This window comes from Aethalodelphis obliquidens, unplaced genomic scaffold, assembly GCF_003676395.1.
Source record: "Aethalodelphis obliquidens isolate GAN/ISIS:26980383/991018 unplaced genomic scaffold, ASM367639v1 scaffold25, whole genome shotgun sequence".
Lineage (NCBI taxonomy): Eukaryota > Metazoa > Chordata > Mammalia > Artiodactyla > Delphinidae > Aethalodelphis > Aethalodelphis obliquidens.
In genome coordinates this window covers 32,709,393-32,731,860 of record NW_020837969.1, presented here as the reverse complement: position 1 = coordinate 32,731,860, position 22,468 = coordinate 32,709,393, and the positions used below count along the sequence as shown (strand labels likewise).

Sequence of the window (22,468 nt, the reverse complement as noted above, 5' to 3'; positions counted from 1 at the left end):
TTCCTAGCCCCGTGTAGGCGACGCTCTCCCCGTCCCACCACCTGCAGTCCACCTCCCGTGAAACCCTGCTTTGAGAAGCCTCCGGCCACCTCCGGCATCGACGCGACAGCGTGGGTGAAGCACCCAGCGCAACTGGCAATGACGTTCCCGATAAACAGGAGCCGTGACTACTTCCTCACGACCTGGTGCTCACATTACACTCACTTGGTGTGTTCCTGAGGATCCACTTTATCCCCTCGACCAGAGCACGGTGTGTCAGGGCCACCTCCTTGTTTCCCTGACGGACCCCTGACAGCCTCAGGCCCGTGCTCGAAGTCTTTAAGACCTGAAGTCACACAGACAGGCTAAAGTGAGCTTAGTGTCGTCCAGTGAGGGGACAAGTAGAGCCAGCGCCACTTCTAGAGGGATAACCGGTGTGTCCTCAGGGACCAGGGCAGCAACTCCCAGCCTTTCCCATCACAGCGCACGGAGTAAGTATGTGGTATCTGTGAGGTACCCTGGGGCGTGTCCAGAGGCTTCCAGGGCGTAGCAGCACCACATCTGGCCCAGACAAGCTGAGAGCAGAGGGGATCGATATCTCAGCTTCTTTCAAATCCGTGTGGGAGGCTGTGGCCCAGAGCCCTGAAGCTGCCGACACCAGAGCCAGGACTTGAGCCCAAGCTGTGCGACTGCGAGTCCTGAGTTTTCTCCCCCTCGCTCACGAAGGGGGCTGCAGCTGAGGTCACAGAGGTCCCCGCCTCTTCTTCTTCTTCCTTTGTGTTTGCCAAACACCTTATTGAAAATATCAGCCCATCCAGAAAGTACTGACCCTTGGGCTGAAGATTTAAGGGAGTATCCACACAGCAAGGATTGTCAAGGCCCATGCTTGGTAAGAGAACCAAAAAACTCACGGAGACAGGTAGGGTCATTTGTTGCACTGTCCTTCCTCCGTGGGAAATATTCACTTTAGGCTTCTCTGTTTAGCAAGGAAGACTTATATATTTTGTCATCCAAAGGGGTGTTTTTCCTTTAGTGCTTCAACTGAGCCTGTTCCGGGGTGTCCCTGACCTTGGATCCCCACCTTGGAGAAGCCACAAGCCAGTGGAGGAGGCATGAGGCTGGGATTCAAACAGATGTAGGTTCAGAAGATTCCTGCTCCTTTACTTACTAGCTTAGCCTCTCTGAGTAAGGGGTTGACTTCTCTATGCTTCAGTTTCCTCAGTTATAAAATGGGAGTAAAGACAACAGTACTTCCATTTAGGGTGGTTGAGCAGACTGGAGATAACGCATGTGAAAACACCTCGCCCATGCTGGCATACAGGACGTTCTCAATAAATGATGGGTCTGGACTTCCCTCACGGCGCAGTGGTGAAGAATCCACCTGCCAGTGCAGGGGACACGGGTTCAAGCCCTGGCCCGGGAAGACCCCACATGCCGCGGAGCAACTAAGCCCGTGCGCCACAACTACTGAGCCTGCGCTCTAGAGCCCGCGAGCCACAATTACCGAAGCCCGCGCACCTAGAGCCTGTGCTCCGCAACAAGAGAAGCCACCACAATGAGAAGCCTGCGCACGGCAACGAAGAGTAGCCCCTGCTCACCACAACTAGAGGAAGCCCGCACGCAGCAACGAAGACCCAACGCAGCCAAAAATTAAAATAAATAAATTAATTTTAAAAATACTGAAAAAAAAATGATGGGTCTGATCATTAGTCTGACTCATCTGACTGAGGACACCAATGCCTAGGCTCCTTTATGCTTCTCCTGTGATGAAGGACAAATACTCTCTCGTAGACAAGGTACATGGCGTAGTAGGAAAACGTACATGGTTGTCATGTCGAATATAAGCAATTACTGTGCCCGACGGGAGTTAAGTAACCACCACCCTACCCCAGCTGCTCTCCTCCAGAGGTTCTGAAAGCAGGGGTGTCCCCCACCCCGAGAACACGCTCGTGTTGATTCTGAACACCGATTAAAGACCCTCCCCTAAGCACCCAGAGCAGCCCAGGGATTTCCCCAAGGGGGGACGCCAGGAGGACCTGGAGTGCTTCCTGGACGGAGCCAGGCCCCGGGCCAGTGCTCACGACACACCTGGGAACGCTGGACACCTCTCCCCCAGCCCCTCACTGTCCACTCCACCCCTGTGTCCTGCCAATGTCACCCTGAAAAGCTCTTAAATCTGCCCACTTCCCCCCACGTCCACCACCATCAGCCCAGTCCAATCTCGCACCCGGACTGCTCCGGAAACCTCTTACTTAACTGGTCTCCCCAACAGACAGGGCAGTGCCAGTGGGGGCCCAGTACCGGATCCCGAGAGCTGACTGCTAATACTCAGGAATTCCGTTAGAAAGGAGGTTAAACTGCCAGCGGCAAGAAACAAGCCACAGTGAGAGCCTTCACGCTGCAGGAGTAGGGGAGTTTTTTCGGAGAGCTGACCTCCCAGCCCAGCACTGCCTGGGCCCCGCCATGTGTTCCTGCAGCCCAAGAGGGGCTCCTCTCTCAGCCCTTCCCCTCTCAGCCCTTCCGCTCACATCCACCTGCCATGACCTACCCCTCCCAACCCCCGGGCAGGGGCTCTGAACAGGCCGCACCCTGGGCCTGGAATCCTCCTCCCGCCTTCTCTGCCCGGCTAGCTTCCACCAACCCTCAGGGCTCCTGTCCAGCGCTGCTTCCTTGGGGCAGCCTTCCAGACCCCCTGACAGACCCTGGCCTCCGGTACAAGGTCTCACTGCACCGGGCCCCTCTCCTGGGTCGCAATGATCACAGCTGGGAGCTTACATTTATAACACTTGATGAATGGCTCTTTCCCTTCTCTAGAAACCAAGAGTGAATGACCCTGTGCACCTAACACATGTGTAACACGAAGAGAGTCTCTGGTCGGGGGTGGGGGGAGTGAAAGAAGCCCAAAGCCAGGCAGAGCCCAGGCTGATGGCAACACCCCTAGGCAGAAAACCACGCAGTGCGTGAGGCTGCCCGAACGAGCAAGGGTGAAGGGTTCAGTGAGAACCAGCTCCCATGGGACGAGGGGTCCTGCCTGCCGGCTCTGTGGGAGGTGGTCTACACGGGGTCCTGGCGGCAGGGGCAGAATGCACACAGAGACGTCCAGGAGAGAGGGGCTCGTCCCACACAGGGCTCAGCTGGGAGCCGACGGGGGAGAGGCAGGGAGTGGAGGGGCCGCAAACGGGAGAACGAGAGCTCGGCCTTTGGCTTTCTAAAAATTAAGGTTTCTGGGCTTCCCTGGTGGCGCAGTGGTTGAGAGTCCGCCTGCCGATGCAGGGGACGTGGGTTCGTGCCCCGGTCCGGGAAGATCCCACATGCCGTGGGGCGGCTGGGCCCGTGAGCCACGCCGCGGAGCCTGCGCGTCCAGAGCCTGTGCTCCGCAATGGGAGAGGCCACAACAGTGAGAGGCCCGCGTACCGCAAAAAAAAAAAAAAAAAAAAAATTAAGGTTTCTGAACAGGAGAAGAAACTGGAAAGCAGTAATTCTAGAGAACAAGTCCATACACATACACACACACACACACACACTCTTGGGCTCGCAGCTATAAAGCCAGAAACAAACTCCAACTGACAAGCGTATTCCAAGCTCAGAGAGCATATGGAGGCCACTTGGGGTGAGACGTGGCAGACACTCGGCACATCCTGATAGAACTCCTCCTGCAGGAAACCAAGACGTCTCCAGTTCAGCTGCAGCGGGACACTTGCTATAGTCAAGACTCCAGAATCCCTGGCCTGTCTGGAAGCAGCCCGGCCCAGGTCTGCGTGGGGCTGTGGAAGGATCTGACTCTCCTGTCCTGATGCCAGGCCCCTGGCTGCACCCCCTGCACCCCTCCCCCAACCCCGTCCCAGCCACAGGGTTGGCTGGAATTGGCGTCTCCTGGGTGAGTGTGAGAATTACCAGCTGCAGGACTGTCCTCTGCCCTCCAGCTCTGGCTCTCACATTCCTCCAGGGGCCGCTTCATCCACTCAGAGCTGACAGGGTTCAGGGCAGGGCCTTCCAGTTGATACAGGAGGGTGGCTGTCTCAGATGGCCCTCTGCCATGGCTGGCCGGGGGCCTGGATGACCCTCCCTGCTGGCTGCAGCTAGGCTCCTGGGAAGCGGTACAAAATTTTCCACCTCTTGAGTCCAAAAAGATGCTCGCGGCCCTTGATTAAAAAGCAGGAGCCTTCTTCCCTCAGGGGCTTTGGCGTGTCTGAATTTTGGGTCAAGAAACTAGTATTATCTATTTGGTGAGAGGGGGCTCCCTCAAGCAGTGGTCTCCAAATTGGGTATATGTAGGGGTTTCCCAAGACTGGAATCCAAAAAATAAACACGAAATGAAGCTTTCCTGATATTAACCGTACAGCACCGTCCTCAGATCATCTGTCAGGACACGTGCCGCTTCTGACACTCGAGGGATCCCAAGGAAAATGGGCATTCCACAGGCAGGGGATGGAGGACGTGCTGCAGGTTCCGTGTACCCCACCTTGGTAGAATTATGGATGGTATTATCCAATTTTAACAAAATAACTCTCATAAAATGGACGAATGGCTTCAAGACACTGCTGTGGAGAATTTCAGTGCATGTAACACCAGTACAAACAAACAGTAATATGGAAGACCTAACGCTTGTGGGGTGAGAAACTCACATCAGACACATAAGGAATAAAAACAATGAGGATCACTTTGTTATACAGCAGAAACTAACACACAATTGTGAAGCAATCATAGTCCAATAAAGATGTTTAAAACAAAACAATCAGGGCTTCCCTGGTGGCGCAGTGGTTGAGAGTCCGCCTGCCGATGCAGGGGACACAGGTTCGTGCCCCGGTCCGGGAAGATCACACATGCCGCGGAGCGGCTGGGCCCGTGAGCCATGGCCACTGGGCCTGCGCGTCCGGAGCCTGTGCTCTGCAACGGGAGAGGCCACAACAGTGAGAGGCCCGCGTACCGCAAAAAAAAAAAAAAAAAAAAAAAAAAAAAAAAAAAAAAATCAGGATCTAGCAGAGCTATAAACAAATCGGTCCAAAGAATTCAAAACTATAAAAATTATTTGAAATACGGATGTTCACCCACCATCCTTACCGATAATTCTCACTTTCGTGTGTCTCTGTATAATTCATGCTGTGAAGTATTGCAAACAATACTGGGAAGACGTCATAATTGGTAAGTACTTTAAATATTTTTTAAATTCTTTTCAAACATTTGAAAATATTTTATTATTTTCACACTTTAGATTCTTCTATTTTTGCATGTTTCATAACATGTAATATATTACTACACAATGTATTAGTAGGTGTTAGTCTAAGGTTAGCATAGATATGTAATTTTCAATATATATAACTGAAGCTGAAAGCTTAAACTTTTTTTTTTTTTTTACTATTTATTTAGGTGACACAGTCATTAAAGCTTGGAGACCACTAACCTAGAGTCAGCTTAGGGGCCCTGAGGCCCCCTCTCTCACTCTCTCCCAAGAAGCCCATGGCCAAGGTGAGCCCCGTTCACCCAGGGAGCCCAGGGTAGGGCAGAGGCAGTGAGGGGGGAGCCTGCCCCCAACCCCGCCGCCCCCAGCTCGTCCCAGCGGCACCGGGCCTACCTGATTGTGCCATCGGATGACGTTCCCAAATCCCCCTGTCCCAAGCCGTTCTTTCATTTCCCAGGCCCCGCATGTCTGGGTTGGCAGGGAAGGTGACCAGCTCATACTGATGTCCTGCTAACTCTGTAAGCAATTTGGCGGTGGGGGACAAAAAGCGAAAGTTAAGGAAGAATGGAACACAAGGAGATGGACAAGAGATACTACAGCCCTTCCATGTGAAAGGAGAAAAATCGGAAGTGGTTTTCACCTCGTACATAAACCAGGTTGTTTGGTTTGGTTTTGGTTTTGGTAGCCAACTCCGGCCTTTCGCAGCCCCTCCACCGACCGCCCCCTCCCCAAGCTGTACGGAAGCAGCAGGGAGGAGAGTCCCTCAAAGGATAGGGCGCCCCACTGCCCAGGACCTGCAAGGGGTCCCCCAGCCGGGACCCCGCCCGGGCGTCCTGACCGCTGGCCGGGGAGCCTCCCCTCCCAACTCCCCGCGGTCCCTGCGTCACCGCGGCGCGGACGAATCATCGCCCCGTCCCGGGCCCCCGCCTCGCGGCCGCCACCCGGCACCACCCCGCCGGGGCCGGGCTCCGGGGCCTCCCAGCTCCCCCCGCCCAGGAACCCCTGACTCAGAACCCGTCACGGGCGTCTCCGCGAGACTCAGAGAGGAGGGGTGCGAACCCGCCGGGCAGGTGACACCGGGGGCGCCCGCCCGAGGGACTCACCTGGCGGCCGGGCGCGGGCGCCACCCAGACGACATTAAAGTGCGGGAATCTCAAACCCGCCAGCAGAGCGCCACTTCCTAAAACACTTCCTACTATGACGTCACGGAGCACGTGGGCTGCGGCCTTAAAGGGACCGCGCGGCCCAGGCCCCGCCCTGCTCCGCCCGGTGACCAGCCCTAAGAAACGCCAGAGCCCTCTCTAGACTTAGCGACTTAGACCTGGGCGACTTCTGGGACAGGGAACATGGGGATTTCCTCACCTGGCACCGCCGGGGTCAGCCTGACACGCTTCCTAGACTTTGAACTGGGGGAATTTCCCGGCCCCTGCTAGGACTGGTTTAGGGACGGTTTACAGGAATTGCCGTGGGCCTCCTGTTCTCGGGCTGCGCTCCCTGCCCTGTCTGGAGGCTCCTTGGCTCATATCGAGAATGAAAAGTCACACCTGTCGTCCCTAGGAGGAGTGACAGCCCCCGTTTCCTCCTTAAAAAAATAAAGAACAAGGGAAAGGATCCAGTAGCGTAACACAGAACTGCAGGTTCAGCCCCGTGACGTCTGGAAATTGTGAGAACAGCTGCTGTTATTCGGTCATCACCTACCTACTTGGCATCATAATTAGGTTTTTACTATTGACTGTCTCAGTTCGAGGGCCTCATGTTAGCAGACGAAGGAGAGGCCTGTGTGTGTTGGTATATTTACTCAAGCAGGAAAAAAAGTATTAAGGGCAACCTGAAGATAATAGCTCACTTTACAGAGTGCTTACTGAGTGCCTGGCACTGTCTAAATTCCATACTTGGATTTCCCCATCCAATTGTCAAGACCGTCCTACAAATTGGACAGTACTGCATTATTATTATCCCCATTTTACAGATGAGAAAACTGACGCACAGAGCGAAAAATCTTTATCCCAAAGTCACAGCCTTATAAGAGGATGATGATCTGATGTTTAAACCGCAGCAGCTGGTTCTTGGGTGCACACTCTTAAAAGTAGCATACTAGTGCGTTCAGAAGGGAGCAAACTGGATTTTGAATCCGGGTACTGCTGTTGAGAACCTCTGAGAATTTAGGGCAAGTTATTGATGCTTAGACCATTCTAAGCAGCCGTTTCTCTTCTTTAAAATGTAGGCAGTATTAATGGATGGACTTGGAGGGTATTATGCTAAGTGAAATAAGTCAGACAGGGAAAGACAAACACTGTGTGGTATCACTTATATGTGGAATGTAAAAAATACAACAAACTAGTGAATATAACAAAAAGAAGCAGACACAGATATAGAGAACAAACTAGGGGCTACCAGTGCGGAGATGGAAAGGGGGAGGGGCACGATAAGGGTAGGGAATTAAGAGGTACAAACTACAACGTATTAAATAAATAAGCTACAAGGATACATTGTACAGCACAGGGAATAGAGCCAATATTTTCTAATAACTATAAATGGAGTATATTTTATAAAAAAATTTGAATCACTATGTTGTACACTTGAAACTAATTATATTGTAAATCAACTATACCTCAATTTTTTTAAAAAGGTAGGCAACATAAGGGTGAATTGCATGAAATTATCATTTTTTAAAATAAAACAAAATCAGTTGAAACATCAGCAACAAAGATTAGCAGTTTCATCTGGTTCAGCCTAAAAGCAGCAGGAGGTAAGAGGGCACACAAGTCAGAGACAGCAGGGCTGGGAGGGCAGGGGTGTTGTGAAGGACAGGTGATAAGATGGTAAGAGCCATGCCTGACACAGAGGACACTCCTGCCTGGACAGAGCCTGAGGCTGAAGTTTACTCTTAGGAACAGACGTCTGCTGTCAACCCAAGCAGACGGGTCGGTGTGCCCAGGGCTGCCCTAGCCACGCCAGGATGCTCAGAGTTTCTCCACTTATCCTATTGTTTCTGCTAAACAGCACGCTGGGCCTCAAAGCAGGAAGAGAAAAGAACATGAGTAAACAGTTGTAAAACACTTAGAATAGTGCCTGACGTATTCTAAGTGCAGTGTAAGTGTCTCTCTTTTTTTTTTTTTTTTTAAATTTTTGGCTGCGTTGGGTCTTCGTTGCTGCGCGCGGGCTTTCTCTAGTTGCGGTGAGCGGGGGCTACTCTTTGTTGTGGTGCGCGGGCTTCTCATTGCAATGGCTCTTCTTGTTGTGGATCATGGGCTCTAGGCACGCGGGCTTCAGTCGTTGTGGCACGCGGGCTTCAGTAGTTGTGACTCGCGGGCTCTAGAATGTAGGCTCAGTAGTTGTGGCGCATGGGCTTAGTTGCTCCGCGGCATGTGGGATCTTCCCAGACCAGGGCTCAAACCCGTGTACCCTGTATTGGCAGGCGGATTCTTAACCACTGTGCCACCAGGGAAGTCCTAAGAGTCTCTTTAATACATCAATTTTTAAAATATATTTATTTTCATAAATAAAATTTTACCGAGTTCTACAGGTGCTGGCCCCTCTCTAGAGTGTGTTTCCTGTATGACATCACAAAAGGTTTCTTTTTAATCCTGTCACCACTGAAAATCACTGTCCCTGAGAAACTTAGTGAGACATCCAGAGATATGCCAAAGAATTCTCATTTGCTCAGCTAAAAATAGCTTGGTTTTCAACTGAATATAAATCTTTCTGATAAGTCACATATCACTGGATTTTTTTAAAAAAAATTAATGATGGCCCAGGAAGGAATCTCTGGGTTTTATCATGTCCTGAGATGTTTATCATGTTAAGTCCCTTTTTCCCTCCAGATAAGACGTGTCCATTGCCTACGTCTGGTCTTTATCCTGTTCTAGAGATGACTGAGCATTTTTTACAAAAAATATTTTCAGATGCAGCAGAAAAGTCTTCCTTTTCCTTCCTGTTTTGAGGCTGAATGTGCTATTTAGGGTAATCCAGAAACACTGAGCAGCATGAGTGCCCCGCACAGCCCTGGGTACCGCTGGTCTAGGGTATCCAACTCTCATTAGGGGCACCTAGAATCTTACTGGAGGCGTATGACTCACTGAGGGTCCCCAAGTGATGAGAGATGGGGACCAGGCAATACAAAGTCCTGTGCTAATTTGTTCTGCTCTAGAGGCGGTATGCTGTTGGTGATAAGGATAATGTTTCCAATGGGGTTATTTTAAAATAAAAGTCTTCTTCACAGGGTAAGTCAAAAATAACTATCCTCTTGCTCGATCTTTGAGAACAAAACAGCTCTGAGCTCCTTTGAGTGAGAAAAGGGTTTTTTTCTGAGCAATCTGGGAGCTGAGTCATAGTAAGAGAAGCCAGCTTGAAAGATAGGAAAGCAATAAAACAGACCACTTGGCAGAGGGAGGATTTCCCCAGGCCCCCAGCCCCAGAGTCAGCTCTGGTTCAGTGATCTCAGCAACTCTTTCACTATCCTTCCGAGTTTGTTTTATCTCAGCCCTGCAGGGAGAGAGCTCTGCAAGTCAGGACCTGCTCCTTCAACAAACAAAAAATCTTTTGTCGCAAAAGTTGGAAAACTCGTTCAGTTGGAGGACATAAAGAAATCCGCCTTTCTTCTAGGGGAGATGATGCGAGGTGGGAATGGGCTGGTGGAGATGCTGAGAATGAACTTCAGCCCAGACCCTGCGTGGCTCAGGGCAGAGCCGGCTGCAGTGAGGAAGGGAAGAAAATGTAACTAACTTCTACCTCTGTGAATGAGACCTGGGCCAGTCTGGCCATCGTGCCTCAAACCTTGGGTGAAACACGGAAAGCTGGGGATTTGGGGCCCTGAGTCCCCCTCCTGAGAGGGATGATAGCTGGGGGAGGAAATCAGCTTGTAAGCTCCCTTCATTTGTACATGCACATGTTTTTATTCCAGTAAATTCAAAATAAAGAGGAAGGAGCTGATAAAGCACAGCTGCCCATCCCTTGGCTGTGGTGGTGGGGAAACCGTGGATGTGAGCTGGCTGTGTGTGCTCATACCTTAGGATGTTTCTTAGCTCACCTTAGTTCTGAGCTCTTACCTGTGCTCCATGGGAGCAGAGATTTTATTCCCTGCTGCATTCCCTGTGCTTGGAACATCACAGGTGCTCAGTAAGAGGTTACTGAACGAATGGGTGAATTGGCCAAGGCAAAGACTTGGTGATACTGCACCCTTTAGCATTTGGTGATAAGTGGTCTCTGGAGTCTGAGAGGTGTGGTTCTAATCCTGGCTCTGCGTTTTCTTGGCTTTGTGAACAGGCAATTCACTGGCCCTCACTGAGCCTTAGTTTTCTCATCTCTAAATTGGGGGCTAATAATCATTAAAAAGTCTACAAATAATAAATGCTCGAGAGGATGTGGAGAAAAGGGAACCCTCTTAGACTGTTGGTGGGAATGTAAATTGATACAGCCACTATGGAGAGCAGTATGGAGGTTCCCTAAAAAACTAAAAATAGAGTTACCATATGATCCTGCAATCCCACTCCTGGGCATATATCTGGAGAAAACCATAATTCGAAAAGATACATGCATCCCTATGTTTATAGCAGCACTGTTCACAATAGCCAGGACATAGAAACAACCTAAATGTCTACTGACAGATGAATGGATAAAGAAGATGTGGTACATATATACAATGGAATATTACTCAGCCATTAAGAAGAATGAAATAATGCCATTTGCAGCAACATGGATGGACCTAGAGATTATCATACTGCGTGAACCAAGTCAGAGAAAGACAAATACCATATGATATCACTTATATGTGGAATCTAAAATATGACACAAATGGCCTTATCTATGAAACAGAAACAGACTCACAGACATAGAGAACAGACTTGTGGTTGCCAAGGGGGAGGGGTTTGAGGAGGGATGGAGTAGGAGTTTGGGATTAGCAGATGCAAACTATTATATAGAGAATGGATAAACAACAAGGTCCTACTGTATAGCACAGGAAACTAATATCCTGTGATAAACCATAATGGAAAAGAATATGAAAAAGAATATATATGTATAACTGAGTCACTTTGTTATATAGCAGAAATTAATACAACATTGTAAATCAACTTATACTTCAATAAAATTTTTAAAAAATAAATTGGAGGCTAATAAAACCTACTCCTCATGGTTATATGGTTTAAGTGAGATAAGATCCATGAAGTGCCTAGTACAGAGCTTGGTGCTTATTAAAACCTGTTTGAATAGTAGTTATTAATACTTTTTTTTGTTTTTTTGTCTTTCTTTTTTGGCTGCGTTGGGTCTTCATTGCTGCGCACAGGCTTTCTCTAGTTGTGGCAAGTGGAGTCTCTACTCTTCATTGAGGTGTGTGGGCTTCTCATTGTGGTGGCTTCTTTTGTTGCAGAGCATGGGCTCTAGGGTGTGCAGGCTCAGTAGTTGTGGCGCACGAGCTTAGTTGCTCCGTGGCATGTGGGATCTTCCCGGACCAGGAGCTCGAACCCATGTCCCCTGCGTTGGCAGGTGGATTCTTAACCACTGCGCCACCAGGGAAGTCCTAATACTGTAGTTTTTAAATGCAATAATCCAGAATTCAGCTGAGATCCTCGTCCTTTGTGATTCAAGTGAAATGGGCTCCAGCCGGCCCCCACTTAACGGTGAAAGGCCCTGTGTCCATTCACCTTTCACGTCTCTCCAGGAATTTGATGTAAGAGGTGGTGGTGTTAAAAGATATTATGCTTCGCAGCCCCCTCTGATTCTGAGCTCCTGCTTTTGCTGAACTCTTGACTGTCCTTTCTAAATCGATCTTCCTCTCCACCACAGCCAGCGATTTTGCCACCACACTCTCTTCTAGTCCTTAAGAGCCATTAGCACTAATTTTTTAAAAAGACTTCAATTTTTGTTTTAACAGAATTGTGTACTTATTTATTTTTGCCTGCGTTGTGTCTTTGTTGCTGCGTGCGGCTTTCTCCTGTTGCAGCGAGCAGGGGCTACTCTTCGATGCAGTGCGTGGGCCTCTCATTGCGGTGGCTTCTCTTTTTGCGGAGCATGGGCTCTAGGCGCGTGGGCTTCAGTAGTTGTGGCACGCGGGCTCAGTAGTTGTGGCACACGGGCTTAGTTGCTCCGCGGCATGTGGGATCTTCCCGGACCAGGGCTCAAACCCGTGTCCCCTGCATTGGCAGGCGGGTTCTTAACCACTGCGCCACCTAGGAAACCCCATCAGGATTTAAATTAAATCCTTTTGCCCCCCTGGGTTTGTGGATCCAGTTCTCTGCCCAGACCTCGAAGACAGCCCTTCAGCTCGACTCGTATTTACCGACTTTGCCAAAGGTTTGCAGAGATGGAGACATTTACATCCCAGCACCACAGGCAATTTGAAGTAAGCAAGGACAGCTTCTCTTGAGCAGTTTCCATTCCCACCACCTGGCCCAGCTTCCCCCATCTCCACCTCCCACCTGCCCTGGCCGCCCAGCTCCAGGCCTCCTGCTCGTGGACAAAGAACCAGATCCCTCTGCCATCTCAGGCAGAGCAGCGCACTCTTCTCGGCCACAGCCCCGTCCTCGGTTAGGTCCCCAACAGAGCACAGCCAGGGGCCCTCAGGCAGCCTGCACAGCTTCTAAACTAGGTTCAGATCCCAACGCTTTAGGCTGAGGCCTCAAGCCTGTCCTTTCTGGGCCCACCCTCTCTGCAGCTGCTGCCCTCAGGCTGCCATCACCTCCTCCAGACGCTCCGTCACCCCCTGGAGGCCTCCCCTTCATGACAAAAATCCTGGGCTGAACGAGGGGACGTCTACACTCTAATTTCTTTCTCTGTCCCTGCAGAGCCACTACCCTCTAAGTTCCCTAACTGCAGTGATTCGATAGGAATCCTGCCTCCCCTTAGAAGACAGAAACACCGACAGACCGTTTTGGGTCCTAAATAATAAAAATTTTCCCCTGTCTGCTACTGCTACCTGCCAGTCAGGATCAATTCACACTGATCTGGTGGGTGGATCAATTCACACTGATCTGGTGGGTGGGTCTGTGAAGTGGGCAAAAAATGGCAGGACCCGGAGGGATGGTTCTTAGGAGAAAAAATTGTAGACCCTATTCATTTTATTACCAGAGGATGTCAGATCACTTAAACACATAGATAATCTTTCTACTTCCTTTTGGTCATTAAAAGAAATTAGGTTTAAAAAAAAAAAAAAAAGAAATTAGGTTTACAGAGATACTATTTACATACTATAAAATGTACCAATTTTAAGCATACAATTTAAGGAGTTATTTTACAACTGCGTGTAGCCCAATAACTCTCATGAGAATCACCCCGTAGAACATCTCCATCACCCCAAAGTTTGCCTCCCTTGGGGCCCCTTGCCGTCCACCCCTCCCCCGCTCCAGGCCCAGCCCCCCGGCCAGCACTGATGCAGTCACTGCAGTTACTCAGTTTGGCCCATGTTCATGTAACTTCGTTGCAGCTACCACTTCTAGAGGACTGTTAAGGTGTGGCCAGCCTGCTGGGTTGGGCTGGATTTCTTCTGCTGAGAAGTCAGAAGCTGGAGATGACCAAGTGTACGCTCTGGGAAGGGCCCGGGTCAGCGGCTCCAGACCCGGCTGAGCCAGCCATGTGGGGAAGAAAGGCTCACCACTGAGTCGCCTGAGCCAGGAATGAGGAACAGAGAGAAAAGGGAAAGGCCGGCCACTCCAGAGGGAGGAGGCGGAAGGCCACAGGGCCACAGAGATGGGAACTTTAATTAAAGGCCTGCACTGTGTTGCAATTCAACTGTCAGACTCCAATCCACCCCAAGCGCAGGCTGCTGTCAGCACTTCCCCTGGTCAAGGGTGTCCCACCTGACTGCCCCGTCCCAACTTCTCCTTTCTGCAGGAGACTGCGGGGGACTCGGGTGCGGGGAGGGGGGCCAGATCTCCCAATAGGTAAAGCGGATCTCCATCTCCCCACCCACTTCCTGCCTCGGGCTGGGGCCTCTCTCTGTCTGAAGACATCCTACCCAGCTCCTCTCTCCCCTGGGCCTCTGCCTCCAGCTTCATGCCCTTTTCTGTGAGTGGGACCTTTTGCAGGGGCGTTTGAATTTTAACTGGAAAAAGAAAAGGAAGTAAAATGACGTCTTGAACATCTTTTACCAGAGGGAAAGAAAAATTCAAACAGTAACCAACAAAATTAAAAGTAAAAAAATTCTCTCTCCAGGTCTTAATTCCCAGTCTGTCCCCCAAGAGCCAACACATCAGTATTTCTTTCATGTCCTTTGTAGGGGGAAGAGGGGATACTGTCTTTTTCTTTAAATTTTTTTGATGGGGACCATTTTTAAAGTCTTTATTGAATTTGTTACAATACTGCTTCTGTTTTTTTTTTATGTTTTAGTGTTTTAGCTGCGAGGTATGTGGGATCTTACCTCCCCGACCAGAGATCAAACCCTCACCCCCTGCATTGGAAGGCAAAGTCTTAACCACTGGACCACCAAGGAAGTCCCGGGGATATTGTCTTAAGGCAGCATAACATATGCATGGCTCTGTACCTTCCCTTTATCACTGTCCCATGTCAGCATATACATTAATTTTGATATAATTTCAAACTTACAGAAAACCTGCAAGAATAGTAGAAGGAATTCCTGTACACCCATGAGCCAGATTCACCAATTATCGATATTTCACCCCTTTTGCTTTATCTGTCCACCCACGTACATATTACTTTTCTGTTTTTTTTTAATTGAAGTATAGTTGATTTACAATGTTGTGTTAATTTCTGCTGGACAGCAAAGTGACTGAGTTATACATATATATACATTCTTTTTTATATTCTTTTCCATTATGGTTTATCATAGGATATTGAATACAGTTCCCTGTGCTATACAGAAGGACCTTGTTGTTTATCCATCCTATATATACTAGTTTGCATCTGCTAATCCCAACCTCCCATTCCAACCCTCCCTCAAACCCCTCCCCCTTAGCAACTGCCAGTCTGTTCTCTATGTCCTTGAGTCTGTTTCTGTTTCACAGATAGGTTCATTTGTGTCATATTTTAGATTCCACGTATAAGTGATACATATGGTATTTGTCTTTCTCTTTCTGACTTACTTCATTTAGTATGATAATCTCTAGGGCCAACAACGTTGCTGCAAATGGCATTATTTTGTTCTTTTTTAATGGCTGAGTAATATTCCGTTGTGTATATGTGCCACATCTTCTTTATCCATTCATCTGTTGATGGACATTTAGGTTGCTCCACGTCTTAGCTATTGTGAATAGTGCTGCTACGTATTACTTTTCTGAACCATTTCAGAGTACGTTAGAGACGGTCTTCCTCTTACTCCGATTTACCTCAGTGTGTATTTGCCAAGAATAGGACCTTCTTTTACACAGCCCCAGTCTAATTATTAATATCAGGAGATTTAACGCTGATTCACAACTGTTACTCGATCCAGAGTCCACGCCACAATTCCTCAGATGTTCCAGTCACGTCCTTTATGGCTGTTTTCCCCAGTTCAGCATCTAGCCAGGATCATACTTACATTTCATTGTCCTATCTCTTTAGTCTACTCCAATCTGGAAAAATTCCTCGGCCTTTCCTTGTCTTCCTGGACCTGTACACGCCAGCCCTTTTGCAGAATGTACCTCAGTATGGGTTTGCTTGACGTGATGTCATATCTTGATGGTACATCAAGACATCGTGCGGGGGAGGGCCGTGATGTCATTTTATCCCACCCATTACTGGTGCCTTTAACTTCGATCACTTGTTTAAGGTGATTTCTGCCAGATTTCTCCACTTGTAAAGTTACTATTTTCCCTTTGTGATTAAGGTGTATTTTGTGTAACTATCTGACTGTTCATCAATTTGTTTCCCATCTTTTCATGATTTTTTGTTTTGTTTTGTTTTGTTTTAAAAGATTTTTTGATGTGGACCATTTTTTTTTAAGTCTTTATAGAATTTGTTACAATATTGCTTCTGTTTTATGTTTTGGTTTTTTGGCCCGAGGCATGTGGGATCTTAGCTCCCCAACCAGGGATCGAACTCCCAACCCCTGCACTGGAAGGCGAAGTCTTAACCACTGGACCGCCAGGGAAGTCCCCTTTGGTGATGTTCTAACTCTATTGTTCCTTACAGTTGGTATTCTACTGTAAAGAACTTGGTTTTTTAGCTGGCATTCTACTGTAAAGAAGAGCTTTCCCTTCTCCACCATTTATTTATGGATTTGTTTTGTTTATATTAGTATAAACCTTTGGATTCTTATTTTATTCAATGAGTTGTAATCCAATGCTATTACTTTTATTAATTTTGATACTTAACTTATCTCAAATGGCCAGTGAAAGCCACTTCAAGTTGGCTCCTGTGTCCATTTGATGTGGCCCCATCATTCTTTGAGCCCTTCCTTATATTCTGGTAACATTCTGGCAACAAGATGTTCCAGGATTATCTCACACTTTCTATGCCACCGTCCTGGAATCAGCCTTTTCTCCAAGGAGTCCTGGTTCCTTTTAATGGAAAATGATATTTGGAAACCAAGATCAGGGTGCTGGCAGCATATACATTTTCACCTAATTGACTTATCAGCTGGACATGATTCTATTGTATGTATGTAACATGATTTATAACCAGTCACCTGTTCGTGAACATTTGTAGCGTCATCAGTTTTAGCTATTACAAAAGTGCACTGCTCTGAATACTCTTGGCTTACATTTGGGAATATATCTATAGAGCAGATTTCTAGCAGTGAAATGATCAATCAGGTTTATGCATTCAAAAATTTGATAAGATTACCCAGCCATAAAAAGGAACGAAATTGGGTCATTTGTAGAGACATGGATGCATCTAGAGACTGTCATACAGAGTGAAGTAAGTCAGAAAGAGATAAATACCATATATTAACGCATATATGTGGAACCTAGAAAATGGTACAGATGAACCAGTTTGCAGAGCAGAAATAGAGACACAGATGTAGAGAACAAACATATGGACACCAAGGGGGGTAAGTGATGGGGGGAGGGTGGTAGTGTGATGAATTGGGCAATTGGGATTGACATGTATTCACTGATGTGTATAAAACGGATGACTAATAAGAAAAAAAAATTTTTTAATACAATATAAGCAGAAGGATTAAATTAGAAACAAGCATTCCAAGGATTAAGAAAACAAGTAGATTGAATTGCTCAGAGCAGTCATAAGTAAGGGAATAGAACTTAAAAACTAAAAATAATAAATGAAGAACCAGGCTAAATTTGAATTTGTAATTATGTATATTTAATCATATGAAAATATGAACATTACCCTACCCACAAGGTTAACTAGAGGTTTAAAGTATGTTAAATTCACCTATATAATACCCCAGAATCTTTGTTATAGAAAAGTCATAAAAAGGCAAGCGTGAGAGTCAGAGATGGTATGTGCCAGGATTTATTCAATTTACTTTAAGCTAAATTCTTTCTAATTTTAGATTACATACAATACCACAGTTAAATACACACGGATGAGAGGTACAACTGAGTAGGATAAATAAAGTGAAGGCAAAAACTTAACAAGAAAATACGGATATAAATCATGTTATATGATCAGATTCTAAACATGGAATCAGCTGGGCATATTGATCCTTTTATTAGGTCCTTGAGGCTACTAGGGATTTATAGATGGTTTCTGTCTCTAAGGTTTACACAGAATTCCCTATTCTTTTTAAATCACCACTTTCACTCAAACCACAGACTGCAATTTCAGTAAGTGCTGGACTTCACTATTTTGAGATCATTTAAAAACTTTATGATTTCCTCAAATTGTCCAGTGTCTACACAGTCTGCTGCTCTCTAGAAAATACTTCTCACAAACACACACTTGATGTTTTAGCTTAATCACTGAAGAAGCTACACACGTGCTTCTCATGAAAAATGGGTTTGTTTGTTCTGTTAGCAAGATCAGCAGAGCAGTGATGTGCTCTGCACGGGGGCAGGGGACAAATCTACGCCCACTTGGTGTTTGTCACAGTGAGAGAAGGTTGAAGTCAGTGGCTCCAGTAAGTAAGTATCTTTAATTTCACATGTGCACTAAAAAACCAAGTTAGTCAAATTCCACTGAATAACACATATCCGACTAACATGTATGAAAATTTCAAAAATGCTTAGGGATAAATGGCCAAGCAACCATTAAGACTAGCACGTTATTTACAATAAATGTATAATTATACACCTTATTGGCACAGATTCACTTAAAGATTCACATCTGAAAATTTAGAGCAACTTTATAAGGTTTGGCAAGCCTTCTTCAATAAAGGTGGCATTTAAATGGAAAAAAATTTGATAAGGAATATGAAAAAGAACGCACATATTTGTATAACTGAGTCACTTTTCTGTACAGCAGAAATTAACACAACATTTAAAATCAGCTATACTTCAATAAAATAAATTTTTTAAAAAATGTGATAGGTATTTTCAATTATCCCTTGAAAAGATTAGAAAAGTACACTGATTCACTCCACATCAGTGATGGAGTGTCTATTTATCCAAATCTTGCTAACTCTAAATACTATCAAAAATTTTAAACTTTGTCAATTTGGTTTTAAATGGATTTCTTGTGTTACAAGCAATATTGACTATCTTTCATTGGTTTATTGGCCATTTGTATTTCATGCTGCCTGGTCAAATTCTTTCCCCATAAATAGACATTCTCTTTACTCTTACTGATGTATACCTTCCTTGTAAATGAAGACATTAGCCTTTTGAAATTTTTTCCCAATTTATTTTCTGACACTGCTTAGTGTGATTTTTTAAAAACATTTCTGATAGCCAATTTATTGACATTTTGTGGCTTCTAGGCTTTATATTCTGATGAGACAAGCCTTCCCTACTACAAGATTATCAATGCACATCACTCAGATGTTCTCTTTATACTTTTGTGGTTTCTTTTTTTAGGTTTAATAGTCTATTTAGAATTTCCTTTTGTGTAAAGAATGAGGTAGGGATTCAGCACTATTTCCCCCCCAAGAGGCTAGTTCCAGACGTTTATTTAAACATCCATCTTGTTTCGCACTACACTGAAGTTTACCTTTATCAGAAACTTCATCCTCATTTGTCTTGAGAATCTATTTCTGAACTCTATTTTGTGTCATTCAGCTCTCTTTTATTCTCCAGGGAGGAAAAAAACTATTTTAATGACTGTACTTTATACTGTCTGAATATCTGGAAGATGACACATGATCTCGTTTAAATATCAAAACAACTCAGAGAGAAAAATGTTTCTCCCATCATTGCTAGTGAGGAAATGGAAAAGAGGAGAGGCAGGTTGCTCTGGGCTGCAGAAAATTTACTAGGACCCCAGGACCCACCCTAACTTCTCCATCGCTCTCCGGGGCTTTTTTGAATGTGAGGCCTTCCAGCAGGGCTTGGTAGGTTCTGATATCCTGCTAGGGCTCAGAAGAGTCATTGGCTTTACCCTGTCACAATCAAAGGTCTTGCAGTTCATCTTAGATAGTCCCAGTTAATAGAAATATTCCTTGCTCTATGTAACAGATGTTTCCGAAAGGTCATATTAACCAATTTTTACAAAGTAAATCCTTTTTCAAATGAACCAGAGGGGGGTCTCTGTTGAAAGAAACTTCAGCGATCTAGCACAGCAGAGTCCTCTTGCAACTGTAAAATTTTCTCCTTCACTGATCTTTTTGTGATTCATATTTGGAGCAGATATTCAGACCTCTTAAAAAGAGGCATACCTGCCCTCTTAGAGTCCAGTAGCGTATGGCGAGTGTGCCTGAACCAGAGGTATTGGTGAAAGGAGCAATGAGGTTGGACTCCAAGGTAAAGATGAGTGTTTCCTGGAGAGCACACTTCTTTGTCCGCATCTGAAATTCACTGAACCGTTGCCTGGGAAAATGACCAGCAAGCTAATGATAGTATGGTGTAAGAAACCAGTTCATCTTCCTTAGACAGGAAACTTGAAATTGCTTTGTAAGGACAGTCAAAGGGTGGAAAAGCTGCTGAAGAAACTGTTTTCCACTGGCTCTCCTGCTGAGATGCATGGTTTTCTGCACCAAGATCAAGAAGGTATCTATCTAGATGTTTCCTGATACCACAGAGCTAAATTTTAGTGAGCATCACCTCATGCCTGATCTGTGCTAGGGGTTTTATAAATCTCATTGGATCCTTAAATATAAGTTTTATTGTATACACCTTTCCTATCTAAACACGTTTTAAATGGAAAATATATATCTCAGGGGGGAAAAAACAGAGCAATACAGAAACGTATAATTCGGAAAGTGGAACTCCCACAAGGCAACTCACAGAGATAAACTCGTCTGCAATTTTTTTTCCACTTAATACTCTGTCTTGAAAATAGATCTGTGTCAGTTCTTATTCTTTTTAACAGCAGCTTCGTATCCCATCGGATGGATGTACCACTTCTTAACTGTTTTCCCGTTGGTGGGTGTTCCACATTTTGGCTATTGTAACAGTGCTGCAATACACATCCTTGTACGTGTATCTTTGCGCACATGTCAAGAATTTCGCAGAAATCCCTAGAAGTGGAATTGAGAGTTCAACAGCCATGCAGATGTAAATACTGTAATAGTCATCGCCAAATGGCTCTGCAGAATGCTTATGTTTTATAGGCAAACTCCAGATAAGGGCTCTTGCGTCTCGTGAGCTGAGGGCTGCCTCAGCTCCCCTCTGAGCCTGAGGGTCCTAGATTCCCTTGTGATCACAATAAGATGAAACTACGGGCTACGAAACACAGGGGCTCCCTCTCCCTTTACTTTGTTGTCACATGCGTGCCCAGTGGTGTCCAGATGAAGCCCTCACTGTGCTCTGCCTGCCCATGTGATTTTCAAGCAACCCAAGGCTTCTCCACCCAGAGCCGGGTGGCTCCCTGGGTGCTGTGACAGATGGCTGGTGACCTGTCGCTGGGCCGTTGCGTGCACAATCACCTGCGGTACTGAGGGGGTGACCTGTCCCGACCTGTCCCGTTGCTCTCCTCAGATCAGAGGATGTAGACGCATGGCTTCACCCAATCACGATGCTCCCACTGCTTTGGGAGTATTGATGGGAAAGGGAGAGGTATTCCTGACTTGTATAGAAGCACTAAAAGTGTGATTTCTAAACAAAGGGCCTAAAAGCCCCTTTAGCCAGGGCTTTCCAGATGTTGCGCCTTGTGGCTGATGTGCCCTCTGTGTGCCAAGAGCACACAGATCTTGGCACAGCTGGCGAAGGCAAACCACAGCTTATGTATCCCTCTGACTTCCATTCAGAGGGAAAGTGCATTTGCAGGAGGTTTACCTGAGGGTTCCCCATATATCTCTGGCCTAGTCAGTGGGGGAATCAGTATCTGAACCCAGGTCTTACTGATTCAAAAGCCTATTCAACAAATGGTGCTGGGCAAGTTGGATATCCACGTGCAAAAGAAGGAACTTGGACCCTTACCTTATACCATATTCTACAAAAACTAACTAAGAGTGGGCCATATACAGCTCAATAACAAAAGAACATGTAATCCAATTAAAAAATGGGCAAAGGATCTGAATAGACGTTTTTCCAAAGAAGATGTACAAATGGCCAAGAGGCACGTGAAAACGTGCCCGACATCACTAATCAGCAGGGAAACACAAACCAGCACCACATGAGATCCCACCTCACACCTGTTAGAATGGCCGTTATCAAAAAAGAAGAGATGACAAACGCCGGCGAGAACGAGGAGGAAAGGGACCCACCATCGGTGGGGTTGTAAATTGGTACCACCACTATGGAAAACAGTATGGAGGTGCCTCAAAAAGTTAAAAGTAGGGCTTCCCTGGTGCTGCAGTGGTTGGGAGTCCGCCTGCCGATGCAGGAGACGCGGGTTCGTGCCCCGGTGTGGGAGGATCCCGCGTGCCGCGGAGCGGCTGGGCCCGTGAGCCATGGCCGCTGGGCCTGCGTGTCCGGATCCTGTGCTCTGCGACGGGAGGGGCCACAGCGGTGAGAGGCCCGCACCGCAAAAGAAAACAAAACAAAACAAACAAACAAAAAAAACAACAACAAAAGTTAAAAGTAGAATTACCATGCGATCCAGCAATCCCACTTCTGGGACTATATCCAAAGGAAATGAAAACACTCTTACGAAGAGATATCTGCACTCCATTGTTCATAGCAGCATTATCTACAGTAGTCAAGACATGGAGACCACCTAAGTGTGCACTGACAAATAAATGGATACAGAAGATGTGGTATCTATACACAAGGGAATATTATTCAGCCATAAAAACAAGGAAATCCTGCCATTTGCGACAACATGGATGCACTTTGACGACATCATGCTCAGTGAAATAAGTCAGACAATGACAAATACTGTATGATCTCATTCATATGTGGAACCTAAAAAAACAACAACAGCAAAAAACCAAACTCA

At 46.5% G+C, this 22,468-nt stretch overlaps 1 protein-coding gene across 2 annotated transcripts in view; it reads right to left on the bottom strand.

Moving 5' to 3' along the window:
• The window catches only part of IKBKB (inhibitor of nuclear factor kappa B kinase subunit beta), a 47,466-nt gene extending 41,075 nt beyond the window's left edge, over positions 1 to 6,391 (bottom strand). Inside the window, exons 1-2 of one of the 2 annotated variants that reach the window (XM_027122921.1) lie at positions 6,262 to 6,391; positions 5,552 to 5,674 (exon numbers count right to left, since the gene is read on the bottom strand). In XM_027122921.1, the coding sequence (XP_026978722.1) occupies positions 5,552 to 5,656 (105 nt within the window). In that variant the 5' untranslated portion in view covers positions 5,657 to 5,674; positions 6,262 to 6,391. Of the gene's footprint in view, positions 1 to 5,551; positions 5,675 to 5,798; positions 6,026 to 6,261 lie in introns of those variants that run through there. The other variant, XM_027122923.1, reaches the window with a different exon arrangement.
• Positions 6,392 to 22,468: the final 16,077 nt, after the last annotated feature.